General features: G+C 45.2%; 1 protein-coding gene across 3 annotated transcripts in view; it reads left to right on the plus strand.

Moving 5' to 3' along the window:
• Positions 1-19,950, plus strand: part of CHDH (choline dehydrogenase) — a 39,359-nt gene that overhangs the window by 1,291 nt on the left and 18,118 nt on the right. The window contains exons 1-3 of one of the 3 annotated variants that reach the window (XM_043979677.1): positions 128-174; positions 11,324-11,404; positions 18,449-19,170. In XM_043979677.1, coding sequence (XP_043835612.1) covers positions 18,480-19,170 — 691 coding nt within the window. In that variant the 5' untranslated portion in view covers positions 128-174; positions 11,324-11,404; positions 18,449-18,479. Of the gene's footprint in view, positions 1-127; positions 175-227; positions 609-11,323; positions 11,405-18,448; positions 19,171-19,950 lie in introns of those variants that run through there. The other 2 variants (XM_043979675.1, XM_043979676.1) reach the window with 2 other exon arrangements.

Here is a 19,950-nt window from a genome sequence, read left to right on the forward strand (position 1 = left end):
CGCTGCCCGGTCCCGCCCAGGACCCCGCCCTCCCGCGTCTCTGCCCATGGGGTTGGGCCAGACTGGGAGGGGCGGGACAGGAACTCTGGAGCCCCTCCTGCCGTCCCCTATCCTGTGCTGGCGTGCCCGTACCGTGCCCGCAGCCCCCCACCTCGCATCCAGGTGCGCACTCAGGTGTGCATGCCCTCTCTGGGCCTCAAGTTTCCTGCTCTGTAAAATGAGGGCGGTGGTTGGGGCGGACTCGATGGCCCCAGAGGGCCCTTGTAGCACTGGGTCCATGCCATGCGTGGGGTAGCGACGAGCAACTATGGGATCGGGATTCGAACCCGCGGCTAAAGGCGGGAGGGTCACGGAGGCGTAATGGGACAGCGCGTTCGGCCGCCCTTTGTCCTCCCTGGGCCTCGGAGGCGTGGGAGGGGCGGTGTCTGTCAGGCCCCCGGGATGGGGGTGGGGGCCCGCCCGCGAGGGCGCAGCCGTTAAAGTTTATCTGGGCCGGACCCGCCCCCTGACCGCCCCCTCCGCGCCCGGTCTCCCGGACTGTCCGCAGGAGAGTCCAGCTGGGAGCCAGGAGTTCTGGACTGACAGAGCGGGCCGGCTCAGAGAGCGCGGTGAGGGCGGGGGGACAGGAGGGGGAGAGCGGGGGCTGGGAGGAAGGGAGGAGGTGGGGGTGCGGGTAGGACGGGGACTAGCAGTGGGGGAAAGGTTGGGAGAGGGGGACAGGAGGAGGGGAAAGAGAGGGGGGCTGGCAGAGAAAGGGGTGCTGGGGGACGTGGGCACAGAGGAGGAGGGGGCCCTGGGGAAGGGGTTCCCTGGCACAGTGGGAGGGGGAGGGGAAAAGAGAGGAAGAGGTGGGGCCTGGCAGGGAAGGGGGTTCTGGAGTAGGGGTTCCTTGGCAGGGATGGGGAGGGGAGGAGAGTGCCTGGCAGGGAAGGGGGGCAGCGCCTCCCAAAATGTTTCCGGGGCTCGCTAACCTGGGCCCCTTCTCCTGTTGTAATCGGCCAGGGCCAGGCACAGGAAGGAAGAAGGGAAGAGCAGGGGAGTCCTATGCCAGCCTTGCGTCTCCCGCCGCCTCCCGGGTCCCTGCCCTCATCACAGGAGATAATATTTGTAAAGCGCTTAGCCCAGCGCCTGGCACAGTGCAGGCGATTAATAAATGCTTGTTCCCTGGCCCGCGCAGGAAGCGTCTCTAACTGTCCTTGGACCTAGGCCAGCTCCGAGCAGGTAGGGCACATTTATCTGCAGAGAGGGAAAGTGCCCATTAGAGCCCCGGCCCCAGCAGGTGCGTCCTTGGCTCGAGGCCAGGCCCGCTCCTCTCCCCATTCCCCTCCCCCCCTCCCCACCCCAAGATACTTGCAAACCCGTTATCGAAATTAGTTTGATTCCCTTTAATTGACCAACAGGTAAGTGAAGGCGGTTTGCCTTTGGGACTTTGTAAGATCAGGGGAAGGGGCTGGGTGGTCCAGTGGAGAGATTCCTGCACTTGGAGCTAGGAAGGCCTGAGGACAGATACTGCCTCAGACACTGAAGATTTGGTGACCCTTGAAATGGGGTCAGAGTATTGTTGTGAGGGTCCAAAGAGTAGCCTAAATGGGCACTCTTCAAGGGAAGGTTTTAAAGCCAGATGAAACTGATTGAAATTATTACAAATGAGGAAACTGAGGCCCAGAGAGACAGACTTTCGCCAGATAGCCCAAAGGACACCCCCGACTTGAGCCATTACTGGACAGTGTGCCCCCCTCCAGGCCGAGAGATGGCCTTTTTTTGGTACCTGAGGAAACTGAGGCCCAGGAATTGAGATGTGTCAAGTCGTCCTGCCTAACCGCTCTGAGAATTCTGAGGAAAGAGACGGGGCTCAGCTGGAATGCTGGGAGGTATTGGGGAAGACTTGCCGGAGGTGACGGCTCCTGATTCAGAAAGAATGGGAAAGATTCCGACAGTGGAAGATTGGAAGGAGTCAGTGACGTTTGAAAGATCATGGGAAATGGGAATGAGGCAACAGGTCTGTTGCCATTTTCAGAAATGGACTCTTTGAAGGACAGTAATTGAACATGGAAATGCTGAGGTGTTTGATCAAGGGCCAGTCCTACCCAGAGAGCCTCATTTCCTTTTCTGACCAGTCAGGGGGTGTTGTCGTTACAGGTTACTCAGCTTTGATCGGTGCCTTTGCTCAAGTATCTCATACTATCCTTGCATGGAAAAGTAAGAACACAGAAAGCAGCAGACTAGGCAAGAAGAGACCTGTGTGGTTCTGGAACATGAATGGCTGGTCCCAAATGGCTCAGGGTTGAATGGTTGAGGGTTACCTTCGCAGGGGGTCTCCACCGAGATGCCCCATGACTCTGCGCTCAGCCCTGTCCTTTTGACACACTCATCCCATTTGAAGGTGGCCTCCACCTGGGAGGAATAGCCTGGGTTCCCGTCAGGATGCCCAAAGACTTGGCAGGCACTATAGAGCACTGAGCGGAAAATTCCCAAAGATCCAGTCTTGCACCCAGATCTAAAACGATCAGATTCCATAGGTCAAAGTTGGCAAAGGCCAGATCAGGCAGCAGTTTGTCTAAAAAAAGATCGGGGGTGGGAGTTGGGGGTGGGGTTAATGGATTGCAAGCATGAGATATGACAGCTGAAGAAGATTTCTGCCTTGGGCCACAGAGAGAGAGGCATAGTCCCTAGGAATAGAAAAGGAAGTCTTAGCCTTGCTTCCCTGGCCCTAGTCCAACCTCCTCGGCAGTCCCGGGCCCACTTGTGGGCACCAGGACTCTGGCAAGGATCTTGATAAGCTGAGGGCAGAGGATGGTGAAAGGTCTTGTATCCCTTGTCACACAAGGATTGGCTGACGGAGGTGGGCGTGGTTAGCCAAGATGACACTGAGAGCTGTCTGCAGGGATTCCAAGGGCTGACTTGCTCCTAAGGGATCATTAGCAGGAGCAACGGAATTGCGGCTGGTTTTCACCAAAAAACCTGCTACCAATTGGAGTCTTTCATAGGCAAAAGGATTGTGAATCCAGCATTAATTATGCACCAGGATGACTGCTTGGTATACAGGTGGATTGGGGACAGGAAGGCCGTGAGGAGGACCTCAGATAAGAAATGAAAAGCCTCCCCTGGCAGGCCAGACTGCCTCCTCCCCACTCCTTTCAGGGTTGGACCCATGTAGCTCTCTCAGGGACCCCTGGTGTCTCCTGACCTTGACATCTCTCAGCCTTGGAAATAGCATCTTGGCAGACTGAACCTAATGCTTCTCCATAAGGGTCTTTCTTGGAAGGCAGGAGTTGGCAGTCGTGTCAAATTCCCAGAAGGAAAGTAGTCATCATTCACACTGGGGAGGGGTTAGATTTTAGCTCAAGGACAAATACGCAGGTCATTGTTCTTCAGAATAGAAATTAGGTCAGTCAGGCTGTTTGGTGAGCAGAATTTGGCCTTCTCACATCCCAGAGGAGCTCAGGCACCCTTAGCCAGGCAGAGCAGACCTTCAAGAAGGGTTCAGTCAATCAACAAGCATTTATTAAGCCCCTACTGTGTGCATTGCAACAAAAGTAAGAATTCCCTGATCTCAAGGAGCCTAGACCTGTTGTGGATGGGGGATACAGATCGGTCCACAATCCTTCCTTGATCACCTAATCCATGCCTAGCACTGGGCTAGTAAGCAAAGAACAGTGAAACAGACTTCCTACCCTGATGGTGCTCGGAACAGGCAGGGGTGGGCAGGAGGAAGGGCAGAAAGGGTAGGGGTAGGGCTGAGGAGGGAGGGGATGTTCAGAGGAGTTCTTCCCTGGATTAACCCTCTGTGGTGACTCCCCTTCAATCTCAGCTTCCCCTGGGGGCATTTGAACCAGCCAGGTGTGCCGACACTGGCATCTCAGAATCCCCAGGCAAAGGACCATCCCTCTGGGGAGCATCCCTCGTAGACTGTCAGGCAGAGGGATCAGACCTGGGGATGGGCCTTCCTTCCTGTGTCCACAAAATCACAGAGCTTGGCACCTTGATGGTCTCATTTTATAGATGATGGACTAGGGTACTAAAAGTTGAGGGACCTGTTAGTCCAACATCCTTATTTTACAGAAGGGGAAACTGAGGCCCAAAGAGGGGAAGTGATTTGCCAGGTCCTCCTGCCTCTGTTGGGCACTCTGTCCACTAACTACTGTTTCTACTTTCTTCTCCTGCTTTAGAGAAGGGAAGGTTTTCTTAGCACAGCCCCTCCTGTGCTTCACAAGAAGGAACCCTGGGCCAGTCACACAGCCAGCTTCTCTTCCTTTGAGAAGGGCAGCTAGGCATGGATCCCGGTACATGCGTGGGTCCTGCCAGCCCCCAGGGCCAAGGATACAGCCCAGGAGTTACCTTTCTACCCTGGGTAGGGGTCAGAGGCAGGCAAAAGCAAACTGGACTCTGGAGGAGAAAGGGAATTTCCCCACAGATACTTTTGTGTTTTTTTAACTGACCAGAAGCTCAGGCTGCCCTCCCAGGAGGAATTTTCCATTTTGTTCCTTCTACAAATATCTCCCAGGCCACAGGCTCCTGCAATGTAGCCCTCAGTGGCATACTTGTCTTCTGCAGGGACAGAGCGTCCCAAGCTGCAAAAACACATTTTGGGAAAGACAGGTCCCAGACCAGCTGGTAATTGAGTCCCCAACCACTGGGAGAGGAGAAGGAACATAGCTAGTGTCAGGGAAAACCCCCTGGATTTGGAGGTGCAAGACTTGGGTCAGAATCGCAGCTGGTCCACACAGTCCCTCTGTGACCTTGATTGATCCCTGCCCTGGGCCTCACATCCCTCATCTCTCAAATGAGGGGTTGGACTTGGCCTCTGAGGTCCCTTCTAGCTCTGGATCTTGGGGTCCTTCACCCCTACCACTTTCCTGGTGAGTGGGGCTGTGTCCAGCTGGGGACCCAAGCCGCTCTCCACCTGCTCTTTCCCAGTCACTTCAGGGGCTGCCAGCAGGTCAGCCATGGCAAAGGACACAGAAGGCTAGATCTGCAAAGAATCCCAGTCACTATTGTCTGCTTAGTGAGTTGTACTATTCAGCCCCACTTCAGCAAAGTTTATGGGTGAATCCTAGCTTGTATAAAGTGTCTTGGGGAGAGACTGAAACAAAGAGAAGAGACAGAGGTGGGGAAAGGAAAGAGGAAGAAAGAAAGAAGAGATGGAGGGGGAGAGGGAGAGGAGAGAGAGAAGATAGAGGTGAGAGAGAGAGGTGGGGAGGGGAAAGGAGGAAAAGAGGAAGAGATGAAGGGGGAGAGGGAGAACAGAGATGGGGAGAGAGTAGAAAGATGAGGAGGGGAAAGAAGGAGAGAAGAAGAGATGGAGTGGAAGAAGAGAGGACAAGATGGGGGAAAGAGGGAGAGAGAAGACAGGAGGGGTGGGGAAAGAGGAAGAAGAGACAGACAGGGAGAGAAAGAAGAAAAAAGGGAGGGAGGGAGAGAAAGGACTCACTCGAGCTGAACCTCAAAGACAATAAAGAATGCTTAGAGCCCCTATAAATAAGGGAAACCTTCCAGGAAGAAGGAATGAGGGTCTGTGTGACAGATTATTTTCTGAGTCCAGAAATGGGGCATCAAGTTCAAGGGGCCTTCGTGCAGGTGAGCACTTTCTCTGCAACTAAGGGCCTTGTTCAGAACACTGAGAGGTCAAGGTCTTGGCTAGGGCCACACAGCCAGGATGTGTCTGAAGGACACCTGGATTTTGCTGGCTCTGAAGTCACTTCTTACAAAGGGAATGATGACAGAGGAGGCAGGAGAAGCAGCTTGAAGCCATGCCGTGGAGGGCCTTCAATGCCAGGCAGAGGGGCTGGTATTTTATCTTAGAAGCTAAAGGGAGCTACTGATGCTTTCTTTCTTTCTTCTTCTCTCTCTCTCTTTTTTGTTGTTTTTTTTTGGGGGGTGAGGCAATTGGGGTTAAGTGACTTGCCCAGGGTCATACAGCTAGTAAGTGTCAAGTGTCGGAGGCCGGATTTGAACTCAGGTCCTCCTGACTCCAGGGCCTGTGCTCTATCCAATGCAGCGCCACCTAGCTGCCCCGCTACTAATGCTTTCTGAGATGCTTTCTATTCAGATATAGCTATAGGAAGATTGTTTATGAATGCATGTGTGTGTGTGTGAGAGAGAGAGCATGTGTGCTACTCATGTAGCAACTATTGAAGTTGAGCAAAGTGAATTCCAGTGCCCCAAATGCTGTTCCTCCTTAGTCCTTCAGATTTCTTTGTCTTTTGGTGACTTTTCATCTTTCCCTTCCTTTTGACTTAATAATCTTGTCCTCTATCCTGCTTCTTTCTTTTTCCTCTTTACTTTGCACAGTTTCAGAAAGTTCTTCTCCAACTTTGTATTCCAGATAATTGCCAGTTGCTCTTAATTGCCATGTGGTATTTCATTCTATTAAGATTCTACAATTATTTAACCATCTCCTGCAGTTGGGCTCTGGTTGCTTTCCGTTTTTTGCAGTTATAAATAATGCTGCTATAAAAATCTTCAAGCATATCACTTTTTTCCCCTTTGAGTAGCTCTTGAGGTGGCTTCCCAGCAATGGAAATGGGTAAAGGGTGTAATTACCTTTGTAACCTGGATTGCCCACTGTCACTGCTTTGAAAATGCAAATAATTTGGGGGAGTTAATTTTGTATCCTTGTTCAACTCATCCATTAAAGTTTTGGTTGAGTCAGTTGGGATTTTCTAGATCTGTTTTCATAGCATCTTCCAATAATGATATTTTGGCTGCTTTCTCCCCAGAGATTATCACTCTGACATCATTTTCTAGTCTATTTTTCCAATGCTGTCTATTATTAGAGGTGAACTTGGGGCTCCTTGCCTTGCATTCCATTTGAATGCGAATGCTTCTACTGTTGCTCAGTTGCTTTATAGTACTAACAAAATGCACATTATCACCTCTGGAGGACCTTCTATCTCCCCTGCATCAAAGGGAGGGGCTGGACTTGGAAGACTCCAGGCTCCCTTCCAGTTGTAGGACCCTTGGAGGGACTGTGCAGGGAAAGCTTGATCTGAGGGAGGGGGCCTGGGCACAAATGAAGGCAGTCCTACGTTATGACAACAAAGGACAGTCAGAGATAGTTGGCTTGTTTCATTGGAGACAACAGAATGGGACAGGACCTTGAGCATCTTGTATAGCTTAGGGGAAGATCTGGACAAACAATGATCTGGACTAGAGAGGTCGCCCACAGAGAGACCTTGGGGTTATTGGATTCCATACACAAGAGCACACTGGGGTTTAGAGGAATGAATGACTTCTCTGGGATCACAAAGCTAGTACTTGTTGGGTTGGAATTTGAACTCAGGCTTCTCCTGACCCTAAGTCCAGCATCCTTAACATGGATAGAAAAAAAGCCCTGTACTTTTTCCCCTTCCCCTATATAATAGAAGGAAGCGAGGTGGTGTCATGGATAAAGCATTGGGCCTGGAACCAGGAAGACCTGAGTGCAAATCCAGCCTTAGACACTGACTAGGTGGGTGACCCCAGGCCAGTCACTTCACCCTGTTTACCTCAGTTTCTCATTTTTAAAATGAGCTGGAGAAGGAAATTGGAAACTAGTCCAGGATCTTTGTCAAGAAAACCCCAAATGGGGTCATAAAGAATCAATAGCAAATACAATGTAAGCTTCTTGAGGGCAAGATCTATTTCCTTTTGATCTAGATAGATGATTTCCTGGCATGAGTATTGATTAATAAATATATTTGCTTTGATACTACATATAACCCCCCTACCCACACATTGAATCCTCCCTTGTCCCAAAGAAAAAGCTCAGCAGAAGTAACTATCTGACATCATATGTATGCACCACTTTGTTCCCCTGGAACCCCACCTCTCTCCCCAGAAGAGAAAAGTTTCACATTGTTCTTTTGGTTCTGTTTCCTTCATGCTACATTAATGCTTACATGTTTCCCTCTTTTCCCATTTATTGTTACTTTATTGTTACAATAATTGTCTCATTCTGTCAATATGCCATCATTTGTTCATCCCATGTTCTGACCTTTCTCATGCTCTTCAGGGAAGATGAGAGTGTGCTCTTCTAAGACATGTAGGTTTCAATCAGTTGCCTGACCTATGGATACCTGGTTCCCTGGAGTCATAGATAGCGAGGATCTGATGGCCTGTTTGAGAGGAGGAAGAGAGGCTAGGGCAGTGCCTGCACAGATGGCATTCTGCATGCCAGCACTCATTTCTCTAGTCTCTAATAAGGGTCCCAGGCAGAGTTGCCTGCCATGTAAATATTGCTGAAACAGGGATATGCCTTGGGGGCTCATAGGGGGTTTGTCCTCCTCCATTTGCAGAGGTGGGGGACTATGGGTTTGGAATATCACATATACTATAAGAGAGGATCAATGTACTGGTTGGTTTTGTTAAACAGCTTTTCTTTTCTTTGATTCTTTGATGGCAAAGAATATGTTTGGAAATAAGGTAATGCAAAGACATAAGGAATAGAGCTAAGAACTAGACCTGGCTAGCATTTCTTTGGTATAGGGAACTCCTGGGAGAGGAAATACCTTTTACTAATATAGGTGAGTCCCTTCTCTACCCATTTCTTAGAGAAATAGCCAGAATATAGAGACTTGAAACCAAGACCTTCTGGCTTTGAGAAGGCTTCTTTCTCCCCTCTATGCCTCTGAGAAAGCTGTAAAGATTAGATAAAAAAAACCAAACTGTATGCATTTTGGACCACTTGTTTGTTAGGAAATGGTTTATTCTCTCTATGTCTTAGGGACCAGATTTTTATCAGAAATCTTTCATGCAGAAATTTTGCCCACTCAGCAGTTTCTCCTCTCACTCCAGCTATGTTGATTTTGTTCACTCAAAAGACTTTTGATTTCATTTCATTAGAATTGTGCTTTATCTCCTCTGTTCCCTTTAAGGAAACTGAGGCACAAAAGTGAGGCATTTGCCCAGGGTCACATGGCTTATGGAGGGTCTGAGCTCAGGGCTTCTCAACTCCAAATGGAGCAGGCCCATCCCCACGGGTTGCTGCCTCTGCATTTCCACTTTGAGCTCATTGTGACGTCTGGAAGAAAAAATGTGGTACCACCCTCTCTTCTGCCAAAGTCCTTCCCAGTTTTGCCAGCTCTTCTTTCAGAGTAGAAGCCTTCTCCCACTAATCTGTACTCTTAGCTTATCAAATACTGGCCTCCTGTGTTTGCAGTTCTTGCTTATCTGCTCTATTCCAATGACCTACTTTCCTATTTTTAAACTGGTACCGAGGAAGTATTTATGAATGGTCTTGTTTGCGATCGAGTGATTCCATGCCCCCTTTGCTTTGTTTTTTTCTTCTTCATATTTTCCTTTTGAATCACAATTCTTTTGGTCCTCTGAATGAGTTTCATTATTGTTTGCTCTAGTTTTATAAAGTAACCCCTTCAACAATTGGATTGACACAGTGCCAAATCTATAAATGATTTTGTGTAGTATGGTCATTTTTTTTATCATATTGGAACAGTTCAACCATGAACAATGACTATATTTCCAATTTGCCCCCTTAATTCCCAACAAAAGTATTTTATAGTTGTGTTTTAGTCCTAGCATGTCTTGGCAGGTTAAATACTCGAAAGTATTTTGTAGTTATTTTGAATGGAATTTCTCATTTCTCTCACTTTTCTCTAATTTTTGGAAGTTCTCTATAGATATCGATGATTTTTTGTGGATTTGTTTTGCATCCTGCTACTTTACAGAAGCTACTCATCATTTTTTTTTTTGCTCTGGTTGTTTTTGGTTTAATTCTTTAAAAGCTAATTCTCTAGGGTTGTCTAAGTAAAGCATCATTCCACCCTTGTATACAGATAATTCTGTGTTTTTCCCATTCTTTATATATTTTTTCTTGTCTTATTACTTCAGACAGATTTCTAGAACTTTCAAATAGTAGTGAGGAGAGAAGGCATTCTTACTGTGCCATTATATTTACTAGAAAGGCACCCGATGTTTCTCTACTGCAGATATTACTAACTCTTTGTTTTGTGCACGTTCTTTTGAGCATATTAAATAAGGGCTTTTCCATGTCTGTTTGTTTCAAGATAATCACTTAAACATAAAGTGCTTCATTTGGTCATAGGTTATTTGTGTGTCTATTGATCTTACTATATATTCTTGTGTATATGACTGTGAGAAAATAATGGGATTTGGCATATACTCAAAGGCTCACCTGGAGATTAATCTAAACTGATTGAATTAAGTGAAAGTGATTGACTTTGCTGATTAGCCTACTTCAAGTTAATTAGATTGTAACCACACCTGGCTAGCCCTTAAGAAGGTATTGTTCTCAGAAGCTAAGGACTTTGAACTCAACTGGAGACCACCTTCAAGTCCAGTGAACCAATGGATTTGGATGACACCTACGAATCAGCTTGAAGCAGTGTGTAAGGACTGCCTCTGCTCCAGACCTATAAAAAGCTTCCACACTCACTTTGAGAGAAGTTCGTGGTTGAAGCAGGCTCATGGCAGAGGACTTGAGGAAGAACCAGACCAGGCTGGAACTCTAGGCTAGATAGGACTTTTCTTAACTCCAAGTGTTCTTTTTTCCCCCCTAATACCTAGTATGCTTTAATAAATGCTTAATGCCCAAAGACTGGTGCTAAAGCTTCTAATTTAAGGCAACCACACATTTAGATTTTAAACATCACATGACTAAATAAGCTAATTGTTTTCCAAAGGTTGAACCATCCTTGTATGCCTAGTATAAATCCATCCTTGATCAAAGTGAATACTCTTTTGGATATGTTGGTGAAGTCATTTTGCTAAGATCCTACTTGAATTTTTGCATCCATATTTATAAGGGAGACTGGTATATATTTCTCTGGCTCTTATCCCTCCCTAGTCTGAATGTTAGGATGATATTAGTCTATAAGAAGAGTTTGGTGATCTCTCAATTAGGTAGCACAGTGGATAGAGCAATGGCCCTGGAGTCAAGAGGACCTGAGTTCAAATCTCACCTCAGACACTTAATAGCTGCGTGATCCTGGGGAAGTCACAACCCCAATTGCCTTAAAACATCCGGGGCCACCTCCAATCATCCTGATATATATCTTGCAATTGGACCCAGATGTCTCTGGAGAAAAGAGTGAGGTTGACAATCTTGCACGGCCTTCCCTCACTTACAACCAATTCAGTTCAAGTCATGACACTACCCTGATGTAACAACAAGCTAATGGTTTATTGATTTTGGAAAAACAGTTCTTGGTTTTGTCATTTTAATTGGCTTTTTATTTTCTCTTTAAAAAATGTCATCCAATTTTCAAGATTTCTTTTTGTCCTTTTTGTGGTTTAATTTTTCTAGTTGTTTTAATTTTATTGTCAGTTCATTAATCCTATCTTTTTCTATTTTGTTACCTTCTAGATTTAGAGAAGGGGACCCAACAGGTTTTCAAAGAGGGAATTTTTCCTACACGGACTGCTCTAGCGGTATCCCTAAATTCTGGTATGTTTTCTCATTGTTACTCTCCTTTACCTCATTTTAAATTGTTTTTGTGATATGTTCTTTAAATATATTCATTGTTTAAGGCATTGTTACTTAGTTTCCATTTAGTTCTGTCTTTTTTGTGATTTCTATATTAAGCACTTTTTAATTGAATTATATTCTGCAAATAATATACTTTTTCTGCCTCTTTACATTTATATGTAATGTTTTTGTCTCCTAGAATATAGTCAGATTGTTTTTTATGAAGTCTTATGTTAAGGAAAAAATGTACATATACTTAGGCATAATATTCCCATTCAGATGCTATATCTTCCAAACCACACTTTTCCAACACTATATTTAACTCAGGGGTTTTCCTTTTGCTTATCTTTCTGTTCAATTTATTTGGTTTTGAAAGCCTAGCATTAGTTTCCTACAATTATATTATTACCTTTAGGTAACAACAATATTTATATTGTTTTTAATTCAGTTATAGTTTTCCATACGGGTGCTATGCCTTTTTTAAAAAAATAAAAGTATTTTATTATTTTCCAGTTACATGTAGAGATAGCTTTCAGCATTTGTTTACATAAGATTTCCAGTTTCAAATTTTTCTCCCCTCCCTCCCCCCTCCCCCAGACAGCAGGCAATCTGATATAAGCTTATATATATACATATATATATATATATATACACACATACATACATACATATATATGTATACATATATATATACACACACATATACATAACAACATTAAACATATTTCTGCATCAGTCATGCCATAAGAGAAGGATCAGAGCAATAAGGAAAAACCTCAAAATAGAAAAACAACAGCACCAAAAACAAAAGAAATAGTATGGTTCAAGCAGCATCCATATTCCACAGTTCTTTTTTTCTGGATTTGGAGAGCCTTTTCCATCATGAGGGTGTGATGCCTTTTGATACACATGTAATTAATAACATTATTTTACTTTCCTTTGAGCACAGTATAGTTCCCCCAAATTTCTTGTCACAGATTTTTATTGTTGCCTTATCTAAAATTATGATTGTAACTCTTGATTCTTTGGAATCTGACATTCTAAATTTTGTCCTAGTCCATTGTTTTTATTATGTAGATTTCTTTACTTTTTTAAATGTGAGTTTATTATATATCAAAATGTCAGTAGGTTTCTTTTCCACTACTCCATTCTTTTTCATTTTTATTGGGAGTTTTAACCCATTCACATTTAAGGTTATAATGCTTAGACTTTGGGGTTTTCTTCCCATTTGTTTTTTGGTGGGGGGGAGTAGTGATGTCCTTCCTATTTAAGTTATCATTTGGTCCTTGCCCTTGACCCTGCAGAATTTTATTTGATCCTAGATTTTTATTTTTAATATTTTTTATTTTTTTGTGGGGCAGTGAGGATTAAGTGACTTGCCTAGGGTCAAATAACTAGTAAGTATCAAGTTCCTGAGGCAGGATGTGAACTCTGGTCCTCCTGAATCCAGGGCCAATGCTTTATTCACTGCAGCTGCCCCCTGATCCTAGACTTCTCCGACAGTTTTCTCCTCTTTCTCTGCCTTATCTCATATTTCTGGAGTTTCCTTAAATTATTATTCTTTCTCCTCTTTTTATTTCTCTTTTTGTTCTTTCTTTTCCAAGACTTAATAAGAAGTTTGCAATTTTCTCTGTCTCTCTCCTCCCTGATTCTTTTATTTTAACTTGAGTTTCATTCCCTTGGGGGCATTCTTTTCCAAGTAGGGTAAATTTATTTCTACTCCTTCTTTATTTTTCTCTCTACCTTGTATATTCTGAAATTTAGTGTCTCATTCATGAGCTTTATGTTTAAACAACTTTTCTTCATCTTCTATATGTCCCTTATAGAAAGAAGGGCTTCTGGGGAGTTGGGATCAAAAGCTTTAAGAGCACTATATTTATTATTATTATTAATTAATTACTAATGAATAACAATAATAATTATAGCTAGTATTTGTGAATGCTTTAACGTTTGCAAAGCTTTTTACAAACATTATCTCATCTGGTCTTGTGTGTGTGTGTGTGGGGGGGCAATTGGGGTTAAGTGACTTGCCCAGGGTCACACAGCCAGTAAATGGCTGGATTTGAACTCAGGTCCTCCTGACCCCAAAGCCAGTGCTCTATCCACTGCACCACCTAGCTGCCCCTCATCTGGTCTTTTTTTTTTTTTAAAAAAAATCATTTATTTATTTGTTTGTTTGTTTTGGTGAGACAATTGAGGTTGAGTGACTTACCCAGGGTCACACAGCTAGTAAGTGTCAAGTGTCTGAGGCTAGATTTGAACTCAGGTCCTCCTGAATCCAGGGCCAGTACTTTATCCACTGTGCCACCTAGCTGCTCCCAATATATCTTTCTATTCAGCAAGAATTCCATGAGTGTATTGAGCATCTCCAGATTAGTCATAGGGTCAGCGAATCAATAGATAGTTATTAAGCAGCTACTACATACAACACACTGTGCAGGGTTATGGGCATACAAAAAGAATCAAAAGACAGTTCCTGCCCTCAAGAAGCTTACAATCAAATAATGTTGGGTGAGAGAATGGGTGACAGAATAGAGGGATAGGCTTGGAGTCAAGGGAGGGCTGGGTTTAAATCCCCCTTATGAAACCAGCACACTGTGTGATTGGGAGCATATCAGTTAAGTGCTCTGAGCCTCAGTTTCCTCATCTGTAAAATATGTTAATAATATAATAATAATATTAATAATAATACAGGATCTTTGGGGTAGTTTTGAAGCTTGACCAAAATAATGCATGTAAAGGATATTACAAGTTATTGTTAGCTTAAATTTCTTTTGCTTTATATCACCTTCATTTCCAAATGTATCCTTTCTCCCTTTCCTGTCAACAAATAAATTTAAAAGAGAGGAAAGATAGCAGACCATAAAACCATCCCGCATGTCATTTGAGCCTGACCTGGTATACAGTGTTACCTACTTGTCATCTCTCTACAAAGAAGAGAGAAGGAAGGTACATTTTCTCTTCCTTAAGGCCAAATATGGTCATTTCCACTTTAAAAGTTTGGTTTCTTTGGTACTGTTGTTCCTTGACTCCAATGTTGTCCTGTATTGTTTTCCAAGCTGATTCATACATCATTAATATTCTCTTCAGATAATCCTTGTTCATTCTTTCTATTTTCTAGAATGGTTGGACCAATTGACAGCTCTACCTCAAGTATATTAGTGGACCTGGCTTTCCACAGCCCCTCTAACATGAACTATTTCCATCTTTGGTCATCTTTGCCAACATGCTGGGTGGGACACAAAATGTGAAAGTTGTTTTTGTTTGTATTTCTCTTACTGTTAGTGACTTGGAACAATGTTTCATATGGTTATTAATAGGTCACAAAGTTTCTTTTGAAGACAAAACATCTTTCCATTAAGGGATGTCTAATGTATTCCTAGGTTCCCTATGTATTTTCGATATCAGACTCTCATTAGAAGCATTTGATGTACAGATTCATACCGCAGCTCCCACTCCTGCAATAAACAGATAGCCTTTTTGTCCTAGTTGCATTGATTTTGTTAGTGAAACTGTTGATTTCACGTAGTCGGATTTAGATATTTTCTCTTTCATGATCCCCTCTCACCCTTGTTTGGTCATGCCTTCTCTCTGACACCATAGCAGTGAAAGGTGCCTGATGTGGTTCTTTCTTCCATCATGTGACTCTTAATATTCAGGTCTCCTTTTGAGTTGATTGTGGTCTGTGGCATAAGATGGTTTAAACTTCATTTTTTGCCACATTGCTTTCCAATTTTCCTGGCTGTTCCCATCAAACAGGTAGTGCTTCCCCCAGCCTTTACACTCTCTGGCTTTTTGAACATTTAGTTGGTCATTAAGCCCCATTCATCCTGACCCTTCCTTGTCTAGTCCTTTCTGCTGGTCAACATCATTTTTTAAATGGCACCAAAGAATTTTGGTAATTTCTACAGTGTAGTATAATTTAAAGTTAGGAAATACCACTTCTCCTTGCATTTTTCCTCTTTTCTTTTATTATTTCCCCTGAAATTCTTGACCTGCTATTCCTCAAGATGGAGGAAACTTCTTATTTTTGTCCAGCTCTTTAAAATATCTTCTGGGTAGTTTGATTGGTACAGCACTAAGTATGTACTTCGATTTCAATAGTTTGATCATCTTTTTAAAAAATGGCAGGGTGGCTAGGTAGCACAGTGGATAAAGCACTGGCCCTGGATTCAGGAGTACCTGAGTTCAAATCCGGCCTCAGACACTTGACACTTACTAGCTGTGTGACCCTGGGCAAGTCACTTAACCCTCATTGCCCCACCAAAAAAAATGGCATGGAGCCATGAACACAGCTAGGGGCCTTACTAAATAGAGTGTCAGGAAGACCAAAGAGGTTCAGGAACTTCAGCAGGGTCATTGAGCCAGGAAGTGTCTGCCCATGCCTGGACTTGAGACCAGGGCTCTCTGCCCATTACTCTTGATGGAGGACAGAGGTGTTTATTTTGTTCCTGCTATTTTCCTGAGTCTTCCAATTGTCTCTGTTTTCTAAGATGACTGTCATGTCATCAGCAAAGGACAGGTTGACCTGCCTCTGCCTGTCTCTTTAATTTTTCTTTTATCTTATTTCTATTGCTAACATTTCTTGTATCAAATAAGCAGGGAGAAAGAGCTATCCACACTTTAGATATTTATTGGGGAAGCTTTGTATGTTTCCCCATTGCAAATAACTCAAGCTTTTGGTTTTACATACATGGCTTTAAAAAATCAAATTAAATGACTAATATATGACTGGGCTTTTTTGGAGGGAGCATGGGGAGGGGTTAGCATAGGTAAGCACTGTACTTAGTCAAAGGCATTTTCTGCATCATGTGGCTTTGTGTTGGTTTGCCAGTTCTAAAGCATTCCAGCATTTCCAAGCTGATTCATACATCATTAATATGTATATTCATACATCATTAATATCAGATGCTAAATGATGATGCTGACAATGCTTTGTCCCCCCCACCTCTCTTCCTCTCTGCTTCCCTTTCTCCTTCCCTCACCCCATCCCTGCCATCTCTCAGCTCTGACTTGTTTTGCCTTCCTCAGTCACCGAAATGACTATTTATTAACCAGTACTTTCTGGGAAATGAAATTCCAGAATCTTGAGTTTCTTCTTTTCCCTTTGCTGATTTTTGGAAGTGGGAGCAGAGAAGATAGCTATTGTTTATGTGTGAATTTAACCCAGATGGATGGATGGATAGATAAAGAGACTGGGCACAGATGATGGGTACAGACAGAAATGATGGGAGACAGGCAGGTGTTACTATTTATGTACAAGCTGGAAGTGGCTCTGAAACAAAAACTGTGTTAAATTCTTATTTGGGAGAACCTCTGGAACCTCTGTCCTCCTTGAATCCAAGGCTTGCAAGACTTCCAGAAAAACTTATCTCAAGTATTTGCACTTTGAAGAATTTTCCTTCCATCATCTGTTAACCTAAGGGGGATTGTATGGGAAGACCCCATTCTAGCTCTTTATAAATTGGTGGTCCTCTGCCCTAAAGTCTGCAGTCCCATTTTTTCCCAGTGCAGGCAGCATCTTTCTGGTCCAGCTCCTGTCTGTGGCAGCTGGGTGACTCCGTGGATAGAGCACAAGACTTGGAACACCTGAGATTGAAGCATCCCCAGGGAGAGCATTCTCATTTGGCTCTTCTCATTCCCTTCAAGGTGAAGGCCAATGGCAATGCTTCCTCAGGGTGTGCTGCTGTTACACCTATCTCAAGATCTGTGCAAACCTCTGATGGACCCCTGTGGGTATGTAAAAAATACAAGGTAACTTTGGGGGGAGGGTATTGCCTCCCCCAAGAAGATCTTCATAGAGAAGTTGGTGTTTGGAGGAAGCTAGGAATTTGAAGAGATAGAGGTGAAGTGGGAGAACTTTCCAGGAATGAGGCATAACCAGAGCATATATGGAGGCGGGAGATGGAATGGCTGATAGGAAGAGCAATGGGAAGGCCAGTTTGGCTAGATTGTAGATGTGACTCTTAGTATTCAGGTCTCCTTTTGAGTTGATTGTGATCTGTGGCATAAGATGGTTTAAACTTCATTTTTTGCCACATTGCTTTCCAATTTTCCTGGCTGTTCCCATCAAACAGGTAGTGCTTCCCCCAGCCTTTACACTATCTGGCTTTTTGAACATTTATTTGGTCATTAAGCCCCATTCATCCTGACCCTTCCTTGTCTAGTCCTTTCTGCTGGTCAACGTCATTTTTTAAATGTGTGAAGAGAAGGGAAGGGCCAGGAGGCAAAGGGTGTGAAACACCAAAAAGAGGCATTCGATCCTGGAGTTAATAGAGAGGGAGACAGGGGGGCAGCTACATGGCACAGTGGATAAAGCAGCAGCCCTGGATTCAGGAGGACCTGAGTTCAAATCCGGCCTCAGACACTTGACACTTACTAGCTGTGTGACCCTGAGCAAGTCACTTAACCCCCATTGCTCCACAAAAAAAGAAAAAGAAAAAAATAGAGAGGGAGACAGTGGGGTCTGTCAAGTCTAGGAATAACATGGTCAGATGTGCACTTTAGGCTGGGCCATGGTGGGGCCTGCCCTAAGTCATGCAGGAGAGGCAGTAGAGCTGGTGAGTTCTGAGCTGCAGTGGGTCCAAGCTGAGAGGGCGGCCCCAGTGTGGTCAGTACTCCAGGCTGTTCAGTTGCAAGCTTGGGCTGGTATGTGGCCCGCTGAACTTCCATCCTGAGCAACATGGTCAACATTTTAAGCACCCACTGTGTGCTAGATACTGTGTAAAATAGGGAGACAATCTCCAAAAAATAAGTAGGTAAAGTTACTTTGGCAGCCGGGTGGAGGATAGATTGCAGTAAAGAGAAATTTGAGGCAGAGACCAATTTGTGCCGTCTGGCAGGACGTAGTGCCTGTGAAAGGGAATGAGAAGCTTTTGCAGGGTGGGATCGGCCACTCCAGGCCCATGGCCTCCAGAGCCGAGGCCAGACTCCAAGCCAGGAGTCCTGAGTGTCAGGTGACTTTTCCCACCGCCATATTCTCTCTGCATTTTGAGCATGATACAATTGGATTGTGTCTTCCAGGGCAAAGGATCTTGCTGTTCCAGTGAGGAGGATGTCTCTGTTCCTCCGAGCCTCCTCCAAGAAGTGGGCTGGTTCTCCTTTGACTGGGCTGGCAAGGCTTGCCCATCAGGCCAGTTCCAATGACAGACAAAGAGACACCTACAGCTATGTCATCGTCGGGGCTGGGTCCGCCGGCTGTGTCCTGAGCCACCGGCTGTCAGAAGACCCCAACAGCACCGTGATGGTCCTGGAGGCTGGGCCCAGAGACATCATGATGGGCAGTAAGCGACTGACGTGGAAGATCCACATGCCTGCTGCCTTGGTCTCAAATCTCTGTGATGACAAATACAATTGGTATTACCATACCACCCCCCAGAAGGGCCTGAACAACCGAGTCCTGTACTGGCCCCGGGGCCGTGTCTGGGGCGGCTCCTCCTCTCTCAACGCCATGGTCTACATCCGTGGCCACGCGGAGGACTACAACCGCTGGAGTGAGGAAGGGGCTGAGGGCTGGGACTATGAGCACTGCCTGCCTTATTTCCGCAGGGCCCAGAATCACGAGCTGGGCGCTAATCGGTACCGGGGTGGGGAGGGCCCCCTGCATGTGTCCAGGGGCAAGAGTGAGCATCCCCTCCACCACGCCTTTCTGGAGGCAGCCCAGCAAGCCGGCTACCCTTTCACTGAGGACATGAACGGATTCCAACAGGAAGGCTTTGGCTGGATGGACATGACCATATACAAAGGTAAAGGGGCGCCGGTCAGCAGGACCAAGGCCAGCTCCGCCCCATTTGAGAGGTGCTTTTACCGGGATCCAGGCCTTCCCCACACTCCACCTCTCATCCTATCTCTTCTGTGAGGTCGGAAGGATGGGTGATTTGAGCTCCTTTTTATGGATGGCTAAACTGAGGGTCAAAGAGGGGAACAGGCTTGCTGGATGGTGGGTTGGCTTTTTCCCCCTTCTTCAAAATATTACCCATGTTGTTGACCTGTTGGTTTGCCTAGAAACTGAGAACAATCAATTAAAGATGAACTCCCACAAGAGAAATAACAAAAGCCCAAAGAGAGAGGCAGCCAGCCCGACGACTCCCCTTGCCCCATACCCTAATTCAGGACCCCAGATCCCTTCCTCAGAGGGGATTCCCAAAGACGAGTCTCAGATAACAGATAAGGAAGATAGTGAACAGGGGGAAGGGAGTGGCTCAGATAGTCTCTGGTTGGTGGGGAGTTATGGCCATCGACTGTATTAGGGAAGTTGGACTGAGGACCCCAGTGTCCCAACTCCCTCTCGGCTCCTGGTTCCCTCAGTCGCTAAGGCATCATAGTTTGGCAATGACCATGTCAAGCTGATCGTGATAACAATAAGACCCTACATTTGGAGAGTGCTTTACTGTTGCATGGGGCTTTGGGTGACGCATTATCTCATCTTATACATAAATAAACTTTTCTCCACCCTGCCCCCCCCACCCCAACAAGTTCTATGACTTAACCAAGGTCACACAGCTAGTGTGTGCGTGGCTTGAACT

This window comes from Dromiciops gliroides, chromosome 1, assembly GCF_019393635.1.
Source record: "Dromiciops gliroides isolate mDroGli1 chromosome 1, mDroGli1.pri, whole genome shotgun sequence".
Lineage (NCBI taxonomy): Eukaryota > Metazoa > Chordata > Mammalia > Microbiotheria > Microbiotheriidae > Dromiciops > Dromiciops gliroides.